We start from the raw sequence: 23,978 nt of genomic DNA, 5'->3' as shown, positions 1-23,978 counted from the left end.
TTGAGGCACGCTCCATGGCCCCGGGCTCCTTCACCTGCTTCAGAGGCAGGTACGTCTCCATCATCCTGTCGCACCACCCGTCCACAAACGCCTCGCTCTCCAAGTAGCCTTCCTCCAGCATCCGCAAGATCTCGTCTTTGCCGACGGTCGCCGTTGCCCGTACCACCACGTCGCTTTGTGGGGGCAACCTGGCGTCCGGACCACTCGATGTCTTGCCCCGGGGTTCGTCCTTCTTCCCTCCTCCACCGTCAACGTCGGCAGTGAGGCAGAAGAGGAGGATTCCTCTCTCTCTCTCTCTCTATCTCTATCTCTCGCGCGCGCGCGCCTGCCTATGGGGCACCCCACATGGTTATGGATCCTATCCAAGAATAACTCTGAATGAAATCTTGAAATTCCTTACATCAGGACCGTCAAACTCCAACTCGGCCTCTCATATGAATATAAATATTAAATGTCCCTTCTCTTTTAACTTTGAAACAATTATATATATATATATATATATATATATTAGAATCCATCAAAAAAAATAAAAAACATTTGTGCTTGGGAAGCAACTTTGGTTTATTTCGATTAAAATTTTCATGTGATGTATTCTTAAGCCATCTTTCAAACAGTTGTTTCTTCTGCTAAGACTTGGCATACTTTGGTGAAGTCTTGCTTGCAATAATTGCGAACAGAGTATAGTTAATGAAGCTTAGCATCAACAATTACACAAAATGGACATTTCATTACTGATCACCCAAACAAAATGGACATCTTCTCAACACATCCTTCTATTGGAAGAAAATTCATCAGCATGAAACTAGACCATCTGAAGATGATGTATTAAAATCTAAAAGACAAGTGAAGCACAATCTTTATCGATTCGATAAAAAGAAATGTTTGCGATATGCCTGCTATCAGGTCATGTTGACCATAACAAAACATATATTGCACTTACCTATATTCCTGGTCTTCTCTTAGAGAAGCACATCGCTAGAACAAGTCTAAGGAGCAAGTCTGAAGGAGCAAGGATGATATCGAGGTTATAGGGATACTGTAATTGAAATAAAACTAAAACAATTCATCTTTTCCTTCCCGGTGTTAAGAGAAGCATTCAGCTTTCCTTCTGTTATTTACAGGTGCGGTCCTAGAGGTAGCCTGCTCATCATCTGATGATAAACTGAAGTTGGATTTGGTGGCACAGGCAGCACTGAATCCGGCGCAGATTCCTCCTTTGGCTCTATTTTATGCATCATATATCCTGCTTCAGCAGGATGATGACGACCCAGATAGGGATGAACTGGAGGAATAACTGGCATCTTCATTGCTGCCATAGGACCCAACCCAGCCATAGCAAGGTTGGTCAAGCCTGGTTGTCCCAGTGCAAAAGGGAAGCAGCTAGTTGCTGGTCCTAACTGCTCTCTTCCAGGGAACCTAAATGTGCCAAGAGGTGCATGGCCGTCAAACCTCACAAAGTTGTCTTGGGTTGGCTCTGACCTCTGCAGAAGGCTATGAGGTTGAGGATCTGAATTGGGATTTGAGGAAGGAGCCGAATTTGGATGACTGCTGCTTCTTGCCACTGGGACGTCATGGTTGTGCTTGCCCTCATACGTTGTAATCACCGACTTAAGATCATGTGAGGCCCTCTCTATGTGCTTCCGAACTATGCATCCTGGATTGGTGCACTTATAATAACTCCTGCACCGAGACAATGCTTCTTTGAGAGAGTATTTCAGATGATCTCTCCAGCTCCAACCAATAACATATGAAAACAAATAGGATTCCCATGAATTAGAGTTACATGTGCAGCCATCAATTGAACTATGACATAGGTAACAGGCGTACCTTGGATTTGGATTTCCTTTGACAACCTTTTGTCCGTACTTGCGCCAACGATACCCATCATCCAGAATGTCAACCTCACTAGTCGTCTGAACCACAACTCTTGGTTCACGAACTGCTCTTGAAGCTGCACTCATTTCGATGGCACAAGCGTCTATCTTCCTGAATCACAATAGATGGAAACAGGCAACTTATTATTGTAGTCCTCAGACACAAAAAAATGAAATAACTAAGTTTGGCTATCAGGTGAAATTTTCCTAGTTCAAACTACTGCAGAAACTCAACATTAAAGTGGTAACAAGAAATTAACCTTCTCTTAGACTCGGTCTCATCTCCCTCACCATCACAACCAAGTGAGACACTGCCATGGGTTGCTCGATCATCATCTTCCTCGTCATTGGACATTGTGGATGAAACACCAATAACATCTGAGGATAAACGGGTACCATCTTGGTTCTGCGGCAAGGAGTTAGAAGGGTCACACTGTTCAGCAGCAGCAGGGGCAGACGAGGTTGCCTCCAGGCCATTCACCAACCAATCTTGGCCTCCATTACCACTCTGTGAGCTTCCTTTTGCAGGTTTGCCATCACAATTTGTTTGCGAACCAGGTTGTTCTGTGCTGTCAATCTGAGCGTCATTGAATGGGTGAGATGAAGGAATACCAGGCCGGCGATTTAGGTGAGGTTTTGGGTGATTATGGGCACCCTTGTAGATTATCTCAGTGATATGGCCCTCATGAGAGCGCTCCACCTTCTTTTTCACCTGACAATTTGGTTGAGTACATTTGTAGTAGCTTCTTGGATATTCGCAACCCTTTACCTGTTTCTGCCCATATTTCCTCCAGTTGTATCCATCCTCAGCTGGAGTGCCAGCGACTGCAGAAAGTTCTCCTCTTAGGTCACCTTCCCCATCATGCTGGTCATCAACAGCTGGAGAATGGTGACTTGCCACTAAGGAGTTGAACATTCTCTGGTTTAACTTAGTATTATTGATAGTATCTTTTCTGTCAGATGGGGCATAAAAGCCAGCCTGGAGGTGAAATTCTTGTTGATTTTGGATGCTGTTCTTGTCAGCTTCTATACTTCCTGCTTGTGTAGGCTTTTCTGGTTGAGTGGACACCTCCATGCCTGGTAACTCCTGCGGCTGTTCAATATTATCAAGTAGGTTAAGAAAACAAGATTTGAATGGATAAAGATAATCTTGATTTGTCTAACTATATAGAAACATTAATAGAAGATGGACTGTTCCATGCATGCATCTAATAATATTTAGATCTGCATTAGCAATTAACATTGGTCATTTCTGAAGGGATGGAGAACCTCTAATTTGCTTAACTATGTGGAAGTATTAAAAGAAGACAGTGTTGAATCTCGAATTTTGATGACGAAATCAATTGATAAATTAATGATCTAATTCATATGTTGAAATAAGTGATGCAGGACTAACTACGATCGTGAAAAAGATAAAACAATTAAAGAAGAATCGAATGTTGGGCCGGAGTCAATGATCAGGCATCGAGGCTAATGAATCGGAGGATACACCGAAGGATCGGACGGTGCAGTGAAAGCTCGCCGGGAGTTCGCCGAAAGCTTGCCGGAAGATCACCGGGAGTTCGCCAGAAGTTCATCAAAAATTCAATTGAACAATTGACATGTCGGACAACTTAGATTACTTGTAATCGTAATTGTTTTAGCCTTAACTATCGTAGTTAGGATTTTAATTTGAGTTAGTTTTGGGAGAAATCCTACTAACTCAATTAGGAGCCAACTGGACCCAAAATAGAGCTGAATTGGACCGGTTGTATGGCCCATGCAACCACTTGGAGCCATGTCAGGCGATGGAACCACTTGAGACTCAGCCTCCCAGGTGGTATGAGCGATGGTATCACCTAGATTGGGCAGTGGTACTGTCGGCAGTTAATGCTGCCAAGCGGTGGTAACGCCAAAGCCCAATCTACGAGGCTCTGTTAGGCGGTAGTACCGCCAGATTGGCCGGTGGTACCACCCAATACCCCGGAAATCCAGGATTAGACACTTTTTTACTCCATTTTTTAAGCCATTGGGGCCTATAAATACCCCACTCTTTCTTGCATAAAAGAGCATGAAAAGTGTGAACAAAAGTCTTGAGATTTTAATTGTAAAAGTGTTGAAAAAGTGCTAAGTGTCCTCCTTCTTTAGCTTTGTGATCATTCTAAGAGAGGTGTGAGGCTTGTAAAGGTTGTCTCCTAAACCTGTGAAAAGGAAAAAGAGTTGTAAGAGGGTACTTGGTTTTCGTCCATTGAAGGAAGACCGTTAGTGGATGCCGGTGGCCTCAACGGAGAAGGAATTGGGATTGGATGTAGGTCACGACGATCGAACCACTATAAAATTGGTGTGCCTTCTCTTCTTGGCTATTTACTTACTTTGCAACTACTTTACATGTTCAACACTCTCCTACGAACATCTTTAAGCTTAAACGTCTTTCCGATCCGGTTTTATCGTACGAATTTTTCACGATTGACGTAGTTCTCCAAAAGCACTAATTAACCCTCTTCTTAGTGTTGACTTGATCCTAACAATTGGTATCAGAGCCAAGGTTTTTCTCGTTTGGTTTAATACCAAAGAAAAATGGCTTTTAATTTGAGTTAGTTTTGGGATAAATCATACTAACTCAATTATGGGCTAACTAGGCCCAAAACAGAGCTGAATTGAGCCGGTTGTATGGCCCATGCAACCACTTGGAGCCACGTCGTGCGATGGAACCGCCTGAGGCTTAGCCTCCCAAGTGGTCTGGGCGATGGTATCGCCCAGACTCGATCGTGGTACTGCCGACAGTTAATGCTAGCAGGCGGTGGTACCGCCCTGTCAAGCGATAGTACTACCAGAGATCAGTCTCCGAGGCTCTGTCAGGTGGTAGTACCGCTAAATTGGGTGATGGTACCGCCCAATAATGGCGATGGTACCGCCAGTACCCTGGAAACCCGAGATGAGACACTTTTTTACTCTATTTTTGAAGTCATTAGAGCCTATAAATACCCCACTCTTTCCTGCATGAAAGAGCACGAAAAGTGTGAACAAAAGTCTTAAGATTTTGATTGTAAAAGTATTGAAAAAGTGCTAAGTGTCCTCCTCCTTCTTTAGCTTTGTGATCATTCTAAGAGAGGTGTAAGGCTTGTAAAGGTTTTCTCTTAAACCTATGAAAAGGAGAAAGAGTTGTAAGAGGGTAGTTGGTCTTCACCCATTAAAGGAAGACCGTTAGTGGACGTCGGTGACCTCAATAAAGGAGGAATCGAGAGTAGACGTAGGTCACAACGACCGAACTACTATAAAATTGGTGTGCCTTCTCTTCTTAGCTATTTACTTACTTTGTAACTACTTTACATCTTCGTCACTCTCCTACGAATCTGCTCTTATGTATGTTTTAGTTCTGAAGATCCCACTAATGATTCAGTAAGATTGAGGCTGCAATCCTACCTGAGGATCCAAATTATTTCTGTAATGTATATAGTGATGAAAGTAAAAAACTAAAATCACTTGTGGAGGAGGCTTAAAAGTGTAGTGATGATTCAAGAGAAAAGTATACCAGCAACAGAATTCGTGTCTGCAACATTACCTTTTTTCCGGAGGTTGAAAGGTGTGAGTGTGACTCTGGAAGAGGCTTAAATGCAAATGCTTCTAGATTGTCTTCAAATAGATAGTCTTCACTTTTAGTAGAAGCTGCTGAATTTGAGACCAACATCGAGTTTGAAGCATCATCTTCTGCAGATTTAAATTTGCCAGTAGTTGAAAATAGTTGAACCTAGAAAAATGACAATCAAAAGTACATGACAAGTTAAATCACATGTTACCGAGCTCAATCATAGAAATGGCTAAATTTTAGTTCCTTAACACTAAGTGATTTAAAAAAAAATCTCAAAACATCATAAACTGATAACACATGTCCGGTCTATTCTACATACATCACATTGAGTTTAACCCAACATAAGATAGCACACAGCCGAGCAACTGTTTGTTTATGTAGGCAATAGGAAACAAATATTAACTTATGCAAGACTTGAAACAAATGGCTCCAACAGTATGCAACATCTCGTATTTGTTGACTAGAATATCATGATTGTCATCATTTTTTGCATGCTTAAGCTAGAATTGTACATCATGCCTACACTAACAGATAATTCGTTAGTCTGCTCAAGCATGAATTGTTAGCATACTCAATGGTCATAAAACATGATTGGTGAAGGAAGATTAAAACCAGATTCTAACTCTGGCTCTTAATGCATCAGACGAAAACTGGTTCCAAACAACAATCCACAGAAATTTTTCTTGCAAAAAAAAGGTTTGTTGTTATGACAAACACTTTGAACACAAAGATGCACTAATGCTCATAGCTCAATTCTCAAAAGTACCGTACCTGAAACCATATGAAAACAAAAGGAAACTTGTGGAGGGTCATTGTCACTCTTTAACAAGCTATACCTTTGGCAAAGTAGTCGATATTAATTTGCTCTTCTCGGTTTATATTTTCCATCTATTCAACTGTCATAGGATATTTATCTAAGGCCCATTATAATTGCCTGAAAGATGCAAGGTGAAATATCTTACCATAGGATCAGAAAGGAAAACTGGAGACTCCAACAACATGGTAGGACTAAGACCCGGCGGAATCGTCAAATAAGGCAAACCGACATCTGACTGTGAAGCCATGCCGGCAGGGGGAATACAAGCTGTATCGAGCTTCGGCACCTGAAACCCTTTTCTTGTTGCCATCCTCTCAGCAAGTCCTCCAGGAGTACTTGATCCAAACAATCTTGGTTGCAGGGAGAAACCATTTGAGTCACTGACACCAGCCACATTCCCTTCTATATTTGTGTTTGTGCCCATCCTTTGGGTCTCAGATTTCCACAGAGGCCCCACATTTCCATTTCCATTCTCTGCCAAGAAATCCGAGAATGAACTCGAACCAAACGCCTCATTTGATAAGCTCGGAGGTAATGTTCTTGAGCTGCGATTCGAAGGCGACCAGAACTCGATCACGGAGCTGTCGTCATCTGTCCCAGCCATGATCGGTTCAGTTTCTGTAGGATCTGAGTAGAAAAGAGAACGAATACATGACAGTCGGGTCAAGCAGATGAACAAATGCAGCAAAAGATTCACCGATATCTCGACAATGGCGATAAAGATCGGCACCTATGCTTACTCCCACCTCAACAATCGTTTCTTAGCCCAGCCAGAGGCAAAATATCAGATTTTGAAGGATTTCCAGTTACGCAAACCATAGAAAAAAGACTGAGATCAAACAAAATCCAAATTTTAGGTGAAATAATCTCAGCTCGAACCAAAAGAACCATAAATAGAAGACAGAACAGGAAAAAACTACGAACTTCAAGACAAATGAAGACCCAGCAAGTCCAAATGACCACAAAATCTCTCAAATGAAGCTGCCAAAAGCACACAAAGTCACGTCTTTGCTGCGGGAAAAAAATAAGAACAAAACAGAAGATAATATAATGACCAGCAAAAAAGAAAAGGAGGCGGAAGGTGCCGGGCCATCTAATGATTGGCGCTGTTCGAGCTCCGAGGCGACAAAGCCAGACCGATGCACAGAGAGATACTACAGGGGAGGCAAACATACATGAGACAGAACTCATCAAAATCTCTTTTTTCCTCCGGAAGGGCCAAATTCTGTCAATAAATCTCTCTGCTTTCTCTCCAGAAAAGAGAGAAAGAGAAGGGGAAGGTGGTTTGACCGATAAAGGGCCGAGGAGAAGAGAGGGCGAGAGAACCAAGAAATAAGAAGGATTCGTTGGCATCAAGAGACAGAGCTCTCTCCTTCGTTTTCTCTCTCTCCCTTCGCCTTGTTTCCTCGCTTTCTTTTTATATAGTCTTTAGACATTACAGGTTAATCTTAAATTATTCCTCTATTCTCCATATACACTTTGGGCCATTTTTGAAGTTATTTCCTCACATTTTCACATCGACATACCTTGTGTAATCTCCATATATGCATCTTTGCATGTAAATTCTCAAAGTTCCAATGCCATAACCATGAGTCTAAAAGTGCTCCTCCATTACCACCCATCATTACATGAGAATTTGAGACTTTAGTTCCTCAAATTAAGGAGAAAGTTTTGCACCCTCTTTTGATAAAATCCCCATGGCTATTTGTTCCAGCTTTAGACCGAACCCAAATACTCTGTTTGTCTGAATAATTCATCTTACATATATATGTATATGCTCTGTTCTCAGTTAATTCGAAGTATACAAGCAAATTCGATCGTAAGGATTTGAAGTAGCACATCTAAGTTCGGACAAATGGAAAATATTCAGGGGAATTAAGAACACACATCAAAAGTTCTTGAAAGGATGATCACTGTCTTCTTGTTTCATCTTTCTGATTTAAACATCCAAAATTAGCACTTCTCTTCTCTACTGTTGAGATTTATGTGCGAATGTCAATTATAATAGGACTGAATCAACAAAAGAAAGATTTCGAGGGTTGTGGCCGTGTTATGTGGGGATAGCATCGATGTGGAAGTATTGGAGTCTTCTTTGCCTTTTTGTTGGCGCGTGGACTGTTCCCCATTTGCCACCTTTCTTCTAAATTTGTCTGCTTATAGGAGGCTGCTTGCGTTCCCGCAGAACAAACCTTTTGCTTTTGCTCAGAAAATTGTTACTCGGTTTCCTCACCTTCGTCAACTTTTTGGGTAGCAGAGCAGGTGAAAGATTGATTCGATCTTATGGCATATAAAATTCTGGTTGCAGCTTAAGAAATCTCTTTTGTCGTCAAATGTCTCTTTCATGTCGTAAAAAGAATAAGCATTTCTTCTTCCGAGGGAATGTCTCCATCCGAGGACCCTCTTGTCAGCATCTCTCATGCAATTTGGCTTGATCTTGACACCTGACAATTAACACGATATTTTTCCCTCAAAAACAGGACATTTTCTACGTCTCTATGTCCCTGTTAGTGGGTGCTTTTTTCGGTCACCCGAAAGAATGAGATGAACAATGTTCCTACCTACTACGTGGAGACAGACAGCTTGTGTGTGTATGTGTGGGTAATGAGAAGAACAAGGGCATGATCTCCTGATTGGGAGTTATGCACTCTTAATTCTTCGAATCATTAAACCTTGGGAACTTAGATGATCAAATATACTAATGCAGAACAGCAATTGCTACAGCTCTGGAGGCCTTCAAAACTTGAGCATGCAATGCGTGCATGGAACATTCATTCTTCCTGGATAATAAATACTCTTTCTTATCTGTGAAACTTTATGCCACTCTCGGGCTATATAGAAAGGTGTTCCCGAGCTCAGGGCTGTTTCTTAATCTGATCACCTGTGATGCATATATTCTATTCCTAGTCTGCTTCAGGTCAGGGATCTTGTCATGTCTTGGAGACTCACGAGTGCAAATCTAACATTGTCCTTCCGAGAAGAGAGAATATTCCAAGTAGCCTCGGAGGAGAATACAGACTCCCCCCCTGGTTGGGTCATATCCATGCACACACCACTACATGTGCAGCCAAATGAGATCAACAAAAGCTGCTAACTTAATTCTGACAGCTTATTATTTCCTGGCATCTGCATGAGAGCCATTAAACTCACCAAGAATTCCTTATGGGAAACTTTCTTAGAAATCAAATGCGCAGAACAGGGCAATGTCAAATTTCTTAGAACCAAATTTTACCATAGTTAACAGCATCTAAATAAATAAATGAATAACAGAGATAGTAGCAAGAATTCCCCAAGCAGTAAATGAGTCCAAAACAAGAAGGGTTTGATACAAGTTCCCAGAATTCAGAAACGTTTTTTCTGGAAACATGTTTCCGTTTAACAAAATGCCAACTCTACACGGAACTAGTGATGATTTAGATGCCATGGCACATATGGCGAGCTAAAAACCACAGGTAAAACTAGATAAAGGCAGTCCGGCCTCCTCTTCTACTGTTTCTGTCGTAGGTGGTGTTGAATTTGTCGACCAACTCATTCAAGGTGCTGTACGTGTGTTAGAATGGGTTTTCTTAGTACAAGCAGACAGTATGTATGATAAACTTGTTGCTCGCAGCATGAGATTCTAGTGCAGTTTCAGTACTTTTGCTTACCTTGAACAATTGGTCAACATGGCGAGGTAAGCAACAAGAAGTGTGTCATTGTATTCCTACAAAAAGAAAACAGCTGCTTAGTGACTGGAACAGATGGTTATGGGTTTCAGCACCAGAAGAGGAAGAAATGACTGACAAAAAAAAGCAAATAATAGTTATATGAATGATACTAAAGTATCTCAAAGTATGCATTCTGGAACAAAAGAACAAAAAAAAGAGAAAACTTTAGAGAAAGTTGAGCTTAAAAAGAAGTTGAATGCATCAAACTTGAGCAGCAATCAAATCAGGTAATCAGGTAAGCATTCAACAGACCATAAGAAAGTCATCCTGAAACTTCTCCGATTCCATGGCTGGCAATCTTCTCAGAAGACTCGAGACTTGTCTGAGAAATGAGTTATCTAAAGGGATATCACCTGCATGTTCAGACAACGATTAGCTACTTCTCATATAGTCAAGTGAATATGATGTCAAAAAGCCCATAGTTTTATACAAGTAGCACAACAGTAGGAAACTGTATCCCATAAACACAGTGCAAAATAACTTGCCAACTTGAGAAATGGAATTCCAATGAGCTGCAAGCCTGTTCACTCATCAACAACTATGATGTCCTTATCAAAAGCTAGATCTGAATGTTACATTTTCAATCTGTATAATTGTTAATGAGCAAATACAAAAACGAAACTCAAAAAGAGATTCTATCACAGAGTATATATTGTAAGAGACTGATTTTATAGTAGAGAAACAGTATCTGCCAAAATTGCTCCTTGTCGTATAAAAGTAATTGCATCTTAGAAGGAAATACCACATGAGGGAAATGATAGGGTGGTGATTTATTATGACTTTTGCAGAAAATAAAAAGTTCAGAGAGATCTTGAAATTTGATGTGTGTTACCTTTTTGCATAGCAACAAGATATTGATGAACAACTCTGATCCTACTATTCAGCATTTTGATCGCGCTATGTATGCCAGTAAGATGGGCAGCCACTAACAATTGAATGAATCTTTGTCAGTTTTCTCCAATCAAAACTGGGACACAAATCCAAAACAAGAAGCAAGTCTACCAGCTTTGTCAATAGGTCACAAGAGGAGTTACACAGACTTACATTGAGTTGCAGCAGAACCACCATCGGATGGTTTAAGATGTGCGACATGATCAACTGAAATTCTCTCTGCCTCTACAGTCTTAGATAAAGAAAACATTTATTTTAGTGAAACTAGTTACAATCCTGGCAGAGTTAGAACTTGGAAAGAAATTGAATAGCAGCAGCAACCTCAATTGTATAATTTGATCTGACAAAAATGAGCTGTGGGATTCCATCAATTATGTGCAACTCTTGGATAGTGATCATCCGTTCCAGTTTCCAGCAGTAGAAAAAAACCCATTTTTAGTTATGCTTTCAAGAAAGAGTACTCGCAGAAAAATTATTGAAGAACTTGATCATCAAAAGCAAATAGTTGCTCACTGTATATATATCCATGTAATTTTGACCACCGGACCAAATGAAAATCATATATAAACTACATCGGAGTTACATAAATGGATGTCACATACTGGTCATGATACCCTGTACCAACCATGGTGCAAAATGTATTGATGCTCCAATTACCAGTTTCGATGGAAAGACTGATTGTATCTTAGCTGTGTTGAAGAAATGACTGACCGTGCCTTGTGCCATGACAGCAATTACATCAATTGTAGGATGTGACCAGCATGTACAAGCACAGGCATGGCGCACTGCCCAATCTACAAAGTGCTTACCATGCTGTGGTGTCAAGCAGGCAATGAAATATTTGGCATGAGAACATACAGGAAGAAGTTTAATGACTTCTACACAGCTAAAATGTTCGGAAATTGAAAAGCAAGTCAATCACAACATATGCGATGATTTACAATGAATATTTTGCACAAGTTTGCATATATCAATGGTAAATAACAAAATAATTTAAGATTGGGGAGAACTAAAGAACTTGCTGGCAACTAATAACACCAAGAGAAATCCATTCTGATGTCCCAACAAGTGATTTAAATAGGCGCTCGCTCGCCCGAGCACCTCATGTGTGGACCAAGCGACGCGCTTCAATGAGAAGCCGCCTGGGTGCTCGCCCAAACCCAAGCGTCGAGCACTTCGAGCAAGCGCCCAGTTCAAATAAGCGAACCAAACGAAACTTTTAGGTCTGGTTCGGTTCAAAAACACAGTTTCTTACCCTCAAAAGCCACCCTTCACGCCCACGCAACCCCAAGCCAACCCTAGCGCTGCTTCTACCTCCACTGCTGATGCTCTGTCGCTACCTCCGCTGCAGACACAATGGACCGAGCCTTCCTTTGTCGTGATGAACGAGTCCAACGACCTAGCAAGAACCCGTAGCTTCCTTCCGTTGTTGCTCCGTGTACAATTCCTTCCACTATCGAGGGAGAGGACCGTAGGTTACTTTGCCACCGACGGACGTCCTCTAGAGCTTCCGCCGCTACTGCTGCTGCTGTCCGCAGCTTTCGCTGCTGTTGTCCACAGCTTCCGTCGCTACCGCTACTACTGTCCCCAGTTGCTGTTGCTGCTGTCTGCAGCTTCCGCCGCTACCTCTGTTGTCATTCGTAGCGCTACCGCAGCTGTCTTAAACTAATCCTCCGTCGTTGCTGTTGCCAACTTCTCACCAATGTTGCTACCACTTTCCATCGATTTCCACTATCAGTGACCCTTTTATCCCCATCTGTTACTATTAACAGTTCTTGTCTCCCCCTCTAACTACTACTAATAGTAAGTAATATACTATTAACAGTATATTTTTAATTTAATATCATAATTTTATTTAAATATTTTTAGTTATATTATATATTTTTTATATTTTAATATTTCAGTGTGTCTCGCTTCGCTCAGGCGAGTGCCTAGCGCTTTTTAAAATCACTATGTCCCAATAAGGATATCATGGACTTCAAAAGTTATGGAAACTAAAAGTTCTAACTCCAAAATGTTACATCAGAGAGGATTTTACTCCAAACAAACTAGAGGAATCTACCATGCAACACAAATTGGTCTTATCTCCAAGAGAAGAGCCACGATCAAGCTGTTTATTACAACATATCATGAAAAGACTAATAATGCACAATGGGAATTAGGATATCTACATCAGCAGAAATCCTACAATGATAGCAAAATTGACTGTACCAAGACATACCATGATGCACTAGGACCATCCAAGTTCAAAAGATCTTTTTCCTTGTCTATGTTGTTGTTGACAATCAAACATAAAAATATCCATTAAGCAATACTCTGCAGGTGAAATAGAGTGCAAGCTTGGTCCACTATAGTTAACCAGCAGACTGTTCAAGCATACTAGCGTCTGGGTAGAAAAAGGAAAAACCATCCAAATTATTTGCTAACAACCATAATATACATAATCTTGAAGAGGTGGTACCTTTTAGGATATTGACCCTTCCTGACCTCCACATTAATCAAGATAGTTTGACACTAGAGCATATTTGAGGTTCTTATGAAGCAGGTGCACAGGCTAAAATAATGGCCTTCTTGAAAATTATTTTAATTCCTTTATGATATCGCAGGATAACCAAATAGAGACGTAGATCACTAGATCTAATCTAGAAGTGTCTTCAAATTTAAATGTCTGAATGCTCACCAATCACAATTCTATAGTTTTCTCCACTTATCTCCCACAAATTAACTTAGAAAATTTCATCTTAGTTCATTATAACAGGAAAAAAAAAAAAGAATAAAGTCCAGAGTACATTGAGTCTTGAACATGTAGAAGTAGAATGAAAAGTTAAATGGATCACTGTTAACTGATGTATAAAGATTTTAAAAGAGACATATTAAGAAGGTTGTAAGGAAAGATCATGTACCACTTTCATATATGGTCACAGGAAGATCCTTCTGTGCATGGTTTATCAAAGGATTTAGAAGAACATAAACCGGACTCTCATTGATATCCATCAACTGCTCCATAAAACATGTTACATCAGAATATAGCATTTGAAGAGATAGAATAATCACCATATCCTCAATAAGAACCTTAGAAGATAGTAAAGATTACAACTAATCATCAAAAAATGTCACGAGCATTACATGCTGTTAAGAAGCAACAGTACAGAGAAAAATTCTAACTTGAGTAATTTCAAGAACAAAAATTATAGATGACAATTTGAAGTACAAACAAACACCATAGGCAAATATTCAACATCACATCAATTCTAAATTGTATCAATAATTATCATATGTAAAACCCGACAATAAGAGGACATTCAATCCGATATTGGTTGTACAAAATTAACTGGCAAGCAAAAACCACCAGTTTTTTTTACTATTTGATTTTCCTAGATTTCTGTGAGCAATCCTGACTTGCAACTACTATGCTAATGACAGTAAATATTGATCCATGGCATAATTAGTATAGAGAATCATCAGGTCTATTTCTTTTACCATTTGATTACTTAAATTTCTCTGGCAGTCTTGATGTAGTTCGTATGATCAATTAGGGGATAAGATATTATCTTTGTTTTCATATAAAGGTCAATTTACTAAAACTCGAGTCAACTAAACTAGAAGGAAAGACAATATCAAAACTTTCTGGTATTCTAATAAGTATTTATTTGGTTTTGGTGCAGGCAGCTTACCATAACAACACCAAAGGGTACTACTAGAGTAGTAAAGACAATGTACCAGAGATGAATCACTGAAGAGAAACACCACCTCGACTTTAGGGAGGACTAAGAAGCTGTAGCTGAATGTTTGATCATAGATATCAAGAGAAATAGAAAGACAAGAAGAAAAGCACAAGATAGAAAACCAAAAATCAAAAGACAACAGAACAAATGGGAAAAGAAGTGAAAGTAGGTAGGGGGAAAGGACCAATTCCGCTTTCTCTTAATCCCATAGTCTGCTATTGAGCTAGCCTACCAGCATACACTTCCCCTTATAATCTTAATGGTTCTTCCAAGGTAAATGTAGCAGGAAGAATCTTTTTTCCTTTAGTTTCCTAGATGCTTATCCCGTACAGTAACAAAGGTCCAGGAAGAGAAAATTGGTTAATGCATCTGGTGAGATAACAGCATACAAAATAAAGATTGTCTTCGTCCAGCATTTCCTTTGGTATTTTGTCACTTATATCAAACATAGGATAACAATATTTTCCCCATACTCTATGAAACCAAATTTAATTTCAGATGGTGCATTCTTTATCTCTAAGTCCTTGACTGATTGCATATTTTGGTCTCTTGACACTTAAAATAACTTTTGCATTAACCAGATGTAGACACACAATTCTCAGGACTCTATCCTACATCAAATTCATCAGAAGCAACATAGAAGCTTCAGACCCCCCTGGGGCATTCCAGAACAATGGAACATCAATAATAAAAAATGCTTGCAATATTAACAAATATGCACGAGTACAGCTATACCGACAATAAGAACAGGAAAGATACCAATAACTCGTATCGTGATACATAAACAACGCAATCAATTCACAAAAAGAATTTGACATCTCTAATGGCAATGCGAAGCTTACAGCTTTATGAATTTGTAAATCTGATTCCTGTGCTTCACTGCCCGTCGAATACCACCCCAATATATAGAAGTTCGGAAATACCTTCTTATCTGCACCGTCAAAAGCACAGATCATTTAGAACATACAAAACAGAACCAAACAAGAAACCCTAACTTCCAAAATCCTAGAGGGAGAGCGGAGAGACGGAAGGCCCCAAGATAGATCGAAGGAAAAAAGGAGTGGCTTCGAGAGACAAGGGGGAGGGTTCTGATTACATAGCTCTTGCTTCTTCTCAAGGAAGGAGCGGTCGAGGGAGTGGGTGAGGGGGTCGTAGAGGAGCTCGAAGCTGTTGAAGATCTCGACGGTGCGACCGCGTTGGACGCCGATGACGCAGCCGAAGACGCGGCCGCCTCCTCCTTCCGCGAGGGGGGCGGCGGAGGCGGAGTGCTGGATCTGGGCCCTGACGCGGGTGTGGTGATCAGAGATGTTGACGATCACAAGCGGGTGGAGCTTGAAGGTGAGCCCGCTGCCCGACGAAGAGGACGCCATGACTGCGCCTGAGGGAACGGAATGGGAAGGGAAGAGGGGAACGCGAGTAAAATTTTCCCCCTTTTAAATTTTCTTTTTAATTTTTTTGGTGCCTTCGTTATTTATAGAGCTATTACGCTTCTCGACGAGGACTAGCTATGTGTTCCAGACAGGGTACATGGGCTTCTGTCCTCAAGGCGATCAGCCACTCAGGTTTTCCTCTTGGAGTCGGTGGAACCAATGAATCAATGGGCGAGGTGAAATGTGTATGATGTCTGAAGTCAGACAGTTGATACTCTTTGTTTTTTTAAATACTTACTTTTTAGGGCGAATACGTTCTTTTACGTTTTTCTCGTTCCTTTTTTTCGTATTTTCCAAAGCGCTTCTGTTTACCATAATCCTTGGAATTTTCCGTGACAAGATAGTTGGAAGAATGTATTATTCCACCCTATAAATCACTCCGATGAAAACGTTCAATTCTCTACCTATAAGATTTATACTATGACACGTTTATCAAAACATTATAGTTGAAATAAATTGATTCAAAACTCAATAAAAATTAGATCTATTTCATGTTAACTATAAAATTTTACAATAGACTTATAATATTTTTTATATCAATTCATTCTATTTCGGATCGGTTCATCATACAGATCAATTCATTAAAAAAATAAAAATTATCATCATATCTTATCGAAAATATTTTTAAAAAAATGATAAAATGGATATAGATCAAAAAGTAAAAAATAAAAGAACTTTTTCAGAAAAATCCAAAAACTATTTTTTTTTCTAAAAATTAGTCTTACTTTTTTTTATACGAGGAAACGTCCGTCCACATCCGAATAAATCAATTAAACCAAAATATCATAATCTCAAAGTAAATTATTTCTCTATGTACAAAAAGAATTGATGACTCCCAAAAAAATTATATAATTATCAACAAAACGTGTGACTTTTACATTTTACAGAATCAAACATTAGCTTATTAATATCTCAAATCATTGTCATTTTTTTTTTTAATGTAGCCATTCACATTATAATTCCATGAACAATCATAATTAATTTTAATGCATCCATCTAAGGGTCTTTTCCATCTCATAGGACTATGATAAATCTCAAACTCCCTCCTCAGGGTCAAATATGTTTCAGCATGGCATGCAATTAGTGTATTACAGAAAAGATAAGCAGTTAGATCCTCGTAAATTTCTGAAAAGAAACATGAACATAGCCAAATAGGTAAAGGCAACTTATAATAGAAAGAGAAGCCTCTTTATATTATAAGTATCAAGACAAACAACTAATTATTTTAAACATCTATCTAAATATTTGATAAATTTTGAAAAAGAAACAATTAAACAAAGATCTTGAGCTTTGTTTGTGGATGACAGTGAATGCTTCCATTACCTCAAGAGGAAGCATCAAACCAGCAACTTGAGTGGTTTTCTAAAGGATGATCTTGAGCTTGCTTATCACAGCATTGGCTCTGGAGGAACACTAACACTTGCATTAAGGAAACACTAACATCTCTAATCCAAAGCAACGATGCTTTATATCATTAATTGTGTTGTTTCACCAGAGAACCTGATAACGATGCTTTAATAACCAGTTCATCATAACTTGGAAAGCTTCATGCAAAGGTACAACGATCCCAATTATGAAATTGAATGCTCTGAAAACAAAGTGAGATCCTTGCAACAGCCTGCCATTCTACAACAAAAGGACCAGACCCACTTCTGTAATGGGAACGAGTAGGGCATCCTAGGTCAACAGTTGAAGGAACCAACTGCGACACCCAGACACCCATTCGACGAAGGCTTTGATTTCAATAAATAGAACAGGTTAGCCAGTTCAGAAACATTAAGTTACAGAGAGATCAATAAGGTGCCTAAACTATAGGATAGATGTGGTGAACAGTATGACCATAAAATGCCAAATTTTGTTGGCTTCATGATTGGTGACTCGTGTGAGTACCTGTTTCACCACAACAAAAATGAGAAGTTGATAGGTAGAAACATGAGATTAAACTTGCAAAGAACGATGAAAGAAAGCATCTCAAGACAGGTTGAAGCACAAAGGGAGAACAACTAAAGCAAAGTGGTTAAAGCACAATAAAGAAGACCAACAACAATTTTGCTCAAAAAACCAAAGCAAACCTAGTTTGAGTTAAATAGTTGCTAATCACCACTAATTCTTTATGGATCCTCCTCAGGTCCTGCACTTAGCTGTAGGAGCCTCCATCAGGACGCCCACTTTACTAGTTCTTTCTTGATGATTCAGTCTACTAGGGAAGAACACAATTTACATCAAAGGAATACCACCAAGTGCTGCTATATGATATTGCGATACGGCAACTTGCTTATAATATCAACTTCGGCAACTGCCACTCGAGAGATTGGAAGAGTCCTGGCATCTGGATGCACATGTTCACATGTCTAAAAAAATATCATGAATGTTTGTGAGCTAAATAATTTACAGAAATCCCACTAGATGCAACTTAGATATTCTCTTGTGCAACGAGTCTATTCCTGTGAGGTTTCTCCAAACATTCATCATGAAATTTGCACATGAACATTAAGGGAAATTGGCACGTGAACATGATGGGCATTGTTGAGATCCAATCCATTAAGCAACGTGCATGTGCCCTGGAACCCTAGTACCGAACCCAAACTCCAGATGCCAGGGCTTTCAATCAGGTAAGTGTTTCAATTGAAGTGCAGGAAAGGTAAAAAGCAGACAATTGGTCATCTTCCAGCCTTGTGCACATTATCAGACTTCACCATCAACCAAAAAGTTGCTTCTCTACTAAAATTAAGCAAACAAAATCCACCTCCAAACAAAATCCTCAAGTGGATTCTGTTTTCTGTAAGTTAATTGATTAGACTTCATATAGAATCTAAAGTATTGAACAGTTCCAGTTGTGCTTGTATCCCTGTCACATGCTTAATTAGAAATAAAAGGAAAAAAGGTAAAGCAAAAGACATGACAACAAGTCTTACTTTTTCCCCAAAGATCTGGCCAAGTGAAAAAAAATTGAGAGAGAGAGAGAGAGAGAACTCCATCCACTCTCACACCAACAAAATGCCAACACATTTAGCATCTCATTTCTTGTATTTAAAGAAAGAGCAACAACTATCTTGATTCTGCAGTTTTGTTGTCCTCAAATACAACCTTTTGTGGTTTCTATCTATAGGCAGTACCAAAACTACATGTTAATCAATAATTGTCTAAGGTCCCTGTTTAGGTTTCACACTAACCACATTTTTTTTCACAGTCCATTTTATTTTCTCCTTGCAATTAATAAATGAAAGATCAACTACATGGACCAACGTCAACATATACATGACTGTGAAACTGCTTAGCTATGGAAAACTTGAGTCAGCACCAAATTAATCAGACTCATAATTACACAGTTCATTCTGCCATGGTGCAACCAACTGTACAATTTTAAAATCAGCAATTCTCCATAATAAAACGAAATTAAAACTTTTCCTGCTCCACCAGTTTAACTTCTAATCAGAAATTATCAAAACAAATCTGCAATGCATAGTTAGATACCAAGAAGTAGTCCTACATTCAACTGATACTGTAAGTTGCAACAAAAGAAAATGCACATTATAAAGACTAACCTAATTGCAGGACCACTTGGAAGAAAAAACAGTCGTGGGGGATAAAATATAAAACAATATCATCCAACACCATCAGCTGGTGCTGAAATGAGCCCTTTGATTCATTGTATATCCATCACCATCAGAGGTCTGACAACTGCCTTCTTTGGCTAACCTATTACTACAACCATCCAAGTATTCAGGTGATCTCTTTTCACCAAGTGCTGCTTCAGGTTCAGACTTGACAGTTTTGATATTTTCATCCAGTTGAATTGCAGAAGCATTGACATCGCCAGACAATTGAACTTGGTCAAAATCATGTGTTAATGGTGCTTCAGACAAATTATTATTTTCAACAACCATATCATGTGCATGCTCACAGGAATCTTTTGGCATAGGACTTGGCTCCAAAACAGACACGGAGGTTGGTTTAGCATCGACCAAGGATAATCTATTATCCTCAATGTTGTTAAGATCCTCACTGTGCATGTCTGGATGGGCACATACAGCCCCGGTTATTTCCTTTAATGGATCAACGTCAATTGCCTTAAGTGTGTCATCCTCTCTTTTACTTCCAATAATGGTCATAATCACTTGTACTTCCCCTCCAGTTGTCCTTGAATCTGGAATTGACATGCAATGATTGTCCTCCATGTTCAAAGAATAGGCTTGTTGAGCAACACCAGAATTGTCATTGGCTATTGCTTTCTGTTCATTAACCCTGGTGTCCAAACTTTCTGTTTTCTTAGAAGAAGCATGAACGCTCGCATTTGCAGCAGTCTTTGGTGCGCTAACAGAAGCTCTTGTAACCCGACCATATTTAGGTGGCAATGGCTTTCCATTACTTGATGCCAAGCATCTCGGACAATGCCATTCTGCTTTAGGAATACCTTTATTACCATATGATTGAAGACATTTCAAGTGGTTTCCTTTCTCACAAGCATCACAGATGAGCAAACACTCTATATCAATGATAATGTTCTTGCATAGTTGGCAATTTATAGTAGCATTCATGTGCTCGGTTGATGGGGGAGTCCAAATTGGATGATCAGAAACCTTTGCTTGCAATATTGTCAGCACGCTTTTAGCAATGTCATTATGGTTCGTAAAAAGAGCAGGTGTATGAACAAGTCCCAAGCCTTGAGGAGGTTGATGGACAATATGCAGGCCTCCTGGTCCAGGTTGAATTATAGAAGGCTTAATTTCATGACTTCTCATCACCTGATGGGAAGATTGGACAGCATTCACACCAGTAGTAACCTCAGACTTTGCAGAATTATGATCCAGAAATTTATTTGCTTGGCCAAACTTTGACACAGCAGCAGGTGTTGATTGCACAGAAGATATTGGAATTTTATGATGCATGTTTTCTGCTACAAAGGAAACAATTTACTGTCAAAGAAAATACATGCATATATGTATCCGTGCAAGCAAAACAACTGAAATATAGGGGAAATAGAAGATGTAGGTTCAATATTTCAACATCGGCAGAATTAGGAAAACAAGAAGAACAACAATAAAAAATCAAATTTATAATTCATAGTAAATTGCCAAACTTCAGTCTTGAACTCCAAAATATGCATCAACAACAGTATCCTAATCTATACAATTGAATGGATCTGCCTGGTCTGAGAGATCAAGTGGACTCCTTATCTCCATTAATCATCAAGCATTTGGTTGAGTTAATAGGTCTGGATATCTGTTCTTTGAACATTAGAAAAACACTTTTTTTAAATTTCAAAAGTTTAACACTTCTCAGAAACAAGAAGAAATGCAAAAAAAAAAATCAAAGTGTTTTTTTCCTTAGCTTCTAAGTTTTTTTTTAATTTAACAATAAAAAAGGAATCAAACAAAAAAAACCAAGGTTTTAAATCTTGACCACATCAGCTGGTACGGACAGGTATTTACCAATCCGATCAAGAACCGTTGGTGAAATATATGGCTTGATATCAGTACATGATACTGGGTGGTTGGGATCAGTAGACCATCCATTCCAGTATACCAGTACAAAATTGATCATGTATTTTACTGAAGCCGGTTATGCAGAAAGATTTAAATCCTTGCAGAAAACAATAAGTACACCCTAAAAGAAAAATAACTACACCCTAAAAGTGGTCAAGCCACAGACATAAGCCACTTTATAACCAAAATTCCACATCACAAGACACATAATGAAGATGGCCAGAGTGCAATATTAACCTTGAGCTTGTGTCAGATAAGATGGACCACCAGGTTTTGCATTCAATTTAACATGTGCTGAAGAAGAACCCCTTTCAAGTGAACCGGATGGTTGTTTTACAGGATTAACAACAGCCTGCACATCACTAATATGTGACTGCTTAAAAGAAGAGGCAGCAGAGGTTAGGACAGGAGCATGTGCTACCGGTGAAGAAATTTGAAAACCTCCAGCAGAGGTCTCCATCGGACTTTTAACCTGCATAAACCTAGAAGCATCATGTGCCAAGGGTCCATGTGATTCAGATTTTGCACCGAAGCTTACTGGAAGATGTTGAAGCGAATAAACTGATGAGCGCATGTGAGTTTCCTTGGACTCTTCCATCTGTAATATTGAACCAGGATCATATACTGTCAAGTAAACTCACCAGTAATAATAGCTTACAAAGATGTAAGCATGCCAAAAGAACAAGAATGCCACCTCACAAGAAAGTCAATCTGATATTTCACATGCAAACAAACACCTGCCATGAAACCTGGAAGGAAACTAATATGGGGCTTTTACATTCAAAGAAAAAAGGAACAAATGCCAGAGAATAAGAAGTCACTTATTAGCAATCAACAAATAAGTTACCAAATATGACATCAAATGAACCCAAGTTTGACTATGACAGATCTCACGTACCTCCCCTATGGTATCAGAGGAGTATATTACAATTGCATCGGCATTTCATATTTTCAGAACATTCGGTTAAAATATGTGATATCACAAGCTTCACAGATTAGGCAGGTAGGCGATATTTCAATTTTATAGTAAGGTCAGCAAAGGTGTAGCATAAATACTACTAGTGGTAACGCTTAACACGTTAGCAAGACACTAAAATCGAAATGGCATGGTCCTCTGAACTTAGCAAGAGAATGCATCTGAGACATCATGCAGGAAAATGAGAGAACTACTTGAATTCTTAACAATTTACACCGTTTCTAGTTGATTTTATGATTTGTCGTAATGAGTTGAAGGACTCAACCAAAAAACTCGAACAGGTGAGTAGCCGTTTGGTAGACTCCAATGTTTTTCTAAAGGTAACCAATACCTTACAACACCAAAAAAAATCCAATGCATTTGTTTTCTAGCAGAGTGAGAAGCAGCTCCAAACATACCTCAACGATCCTAAACACCTTGTAAACATACGCATGCGGAGCACTGATCTCATCAAAACGCAAAGCCCCTCAAGAAGAGAAGATTTGCAACGATCGCCAAAACTTTCGGCCATTAAGTAAGACATCTACTGACACAAAAGCAAAGATCTTCTAGGGCAAGCAGATATACCTTTTTCTTGGTGAGTAGCAACTTCTCGGCAATCGACATCTTGGGCGGCCGGAACCCCAGCACGGGATCCTTGGACCTATTCAGACCCAGATCCTCCACCACGACCCTGACAGCCTCCCTGGAGAAGAGCTCCTTGGGCTTGAGACCCTCGCACATCGTGACGAGCCTCTCCCTCGCCTCAGCGACCAGTGCCTTCTCGGCCGCCACGGGCTCCCTGCCGCCCCGCATCTGGCCCATGGCCGACAAGACCATGACGATCTCCGCCACCCGCTTCAGATCCCCGACGTCCCTCGGCCTCTTCCTGGTCGCCGGAGTCTCGGCGGAGCCCTCGTCTCCCATCCGCGTCGGAGCGGGAGGTCGAGCGGCGAGGAGGAGGGGACCTGAAAGTGAGGAAAGAGACCGGGAGCCATGAGAGGATGGAGAGAGAAGAAACCCTAACGAGACGGAGAGAGCACGAAGAAGGGATGGGTGAGTGAGTCGAGTTTAAATACCGGATAGGGCGGGAGGGAGAGGGAGTAGTGAGCGGGCGTTTGTTCGTTCGATTGAAGGGATGGCGATGAGAGTTTGGGAGAGGGGAGTTATTTGGGAAGCAGAAAGAGAACGAGAAGGGGCGGAAAGGAGTAGGAAAGGTGTGCTTATTTGTGTGCCTCCGTAGCCAAGTCGGGGATTGATACGGGCGCACCTGCGACCCCGCAAACATGTTCATATGGGCGCGGACTGTGGTAGCTTTATCGGATCTATTTGCATTAGTGGATCCAAATTTTAGATCGGGTCAGTCATTGATTGAATCATATATGGATACAATATTGAAATAAAATGATAAGAACGAAATAACACAGTTTCATCTCTTTTATATTTATAATAAAAAATTTAAATATTTATAAAGAAGTACGAATACAAGACAGTTTCATCTCTTTTATATTTATAATAAAAAATAAAT

At 39.8% G+C, this 23,978-nt stretch overlaps 3 protein-coding genes across 5 annotated transcripts; all 3 read right to left on the bottom strand.

Moving 5' to 3' along the window:
• Positions 1-797: 797 nt before the first annotated feature.
• LOC103983897 (probable WRKY transcription factor 2) lies at positions 798-7,636 on the bottom strand. 2 transcript variants are annotated; one of them, XM_009401238.3, is made up of 6 exons: positions 7,435-7,636; positions 6,405-6,886; positions 5,416-5,601; positions 2,135-2,967; positions 1,828-1,986; positions 798-1,680 (listed from the first exon to the last, which is right to left on the bottom strand). In XM_009401238.3, exons 1-6 carry the CDS (start codon positions 7,610-7,612, stop codon positions 1,116-1,118), a joined length of 2,403 nt encoding a protein of 800 aa, XP_009399513.2. In that variant the 5' UTR covers positions 7,613-7,636; the 3' UTR covers positions 798-1,115. The 2 variants fall into 2 exon arrangements, with proteins under 2 accessions (XP_009399513.2, XP_064964085.1); XM_065108013.1 differs by having other exon boundaries at positions 6,405-6,850.
• Positions 7,637-9,443: 1,807 nt separating this feature from the next.
• On the bottom strand, positions 9,444-16,027 carry LOC103983896 (COP9 signalosome complex subunit 6). Its single transcript, XM_009401237.3, has 9 exons — positions 15,676-16,027; positions 15,422-15,510; positions 13,758-13,851; positions 11,176-11,237; positions 11,008-11,086; positions 10,796-10,888; positions 10,216-10,316; positions 9,904-9,959; positions 9,444-9,796 (listed from the first exon to the last, which is right to left on the bottom strand). Exons 1-9 carry the CDS (start codon positions 15,947-15,949, stop codon positions 9,715-9,717), a joined length of 930 nt encoding a protein of 309 aa, XP_009399512.1. The 5' UTR covers positions 15,950-16,027; the 3' UTR covers positions 9,444-9,714.
• A 1,084-nt stretch (positions 16,028-17,111) lies between these two features.
• LOC135581734 (uncharacterized) lies at positions 17,112-23,709 on the bottom strand. 2 transcript variants are annotated; one of them, XR_010486778.1, is made up of 5 exons: positions 23,530-23,709; positions 23,039-23,418; positions 21,733-22,093; positions 19,555-20,903; positions 17,112-17,899 (listed from the first exon to the last, which is right to left on the bottom strand). XR_010486778.1 is itself a non-coding variant. In XM_065108012.1 (4 exons), exons 2-4 carry the CDS (start codon positions 23,375-23,377, stop codon positions 19,627-19,629), a joined length of 1,977 nt encoding a protein of 658 aa, XP_064964084.1. In that variant the 5' UTR covers positions 23,378-23,418; positions 23,530-23,709; the 3' UTR covers positions 19,476-19,626. The 2 variants fall into 2 exon arrangements, 1 of the variants encoding a protein (XP_064964084.1); XM_065108012.1 differs by lacking the exon at positions 17,112-17,899 and having other exon boundaries at positions 19,476-20,903.
• Positions 23,710-23,978: the final 269 nt, after the last annotated feature.

This window comes from Musa acuminata, chromosome BXJ2-5, assembly GCF_036884655.1.
Source record: "Musa acuminata AAA Group cultivar baxijiao chromosome BXJ2-5, Cavendish_Baxijiao_AAA, whole genome shotgun sequence".
Lineage (NCBI taxonomy): Eukaryota > Viridiplantae > Streptophyta > Magnoliopsida > Zingiberales > Musaceae > Musa > Musa acuminata.
This window is presented reverse-complemented; position numbering and strand designations above follow the sequence as displayed.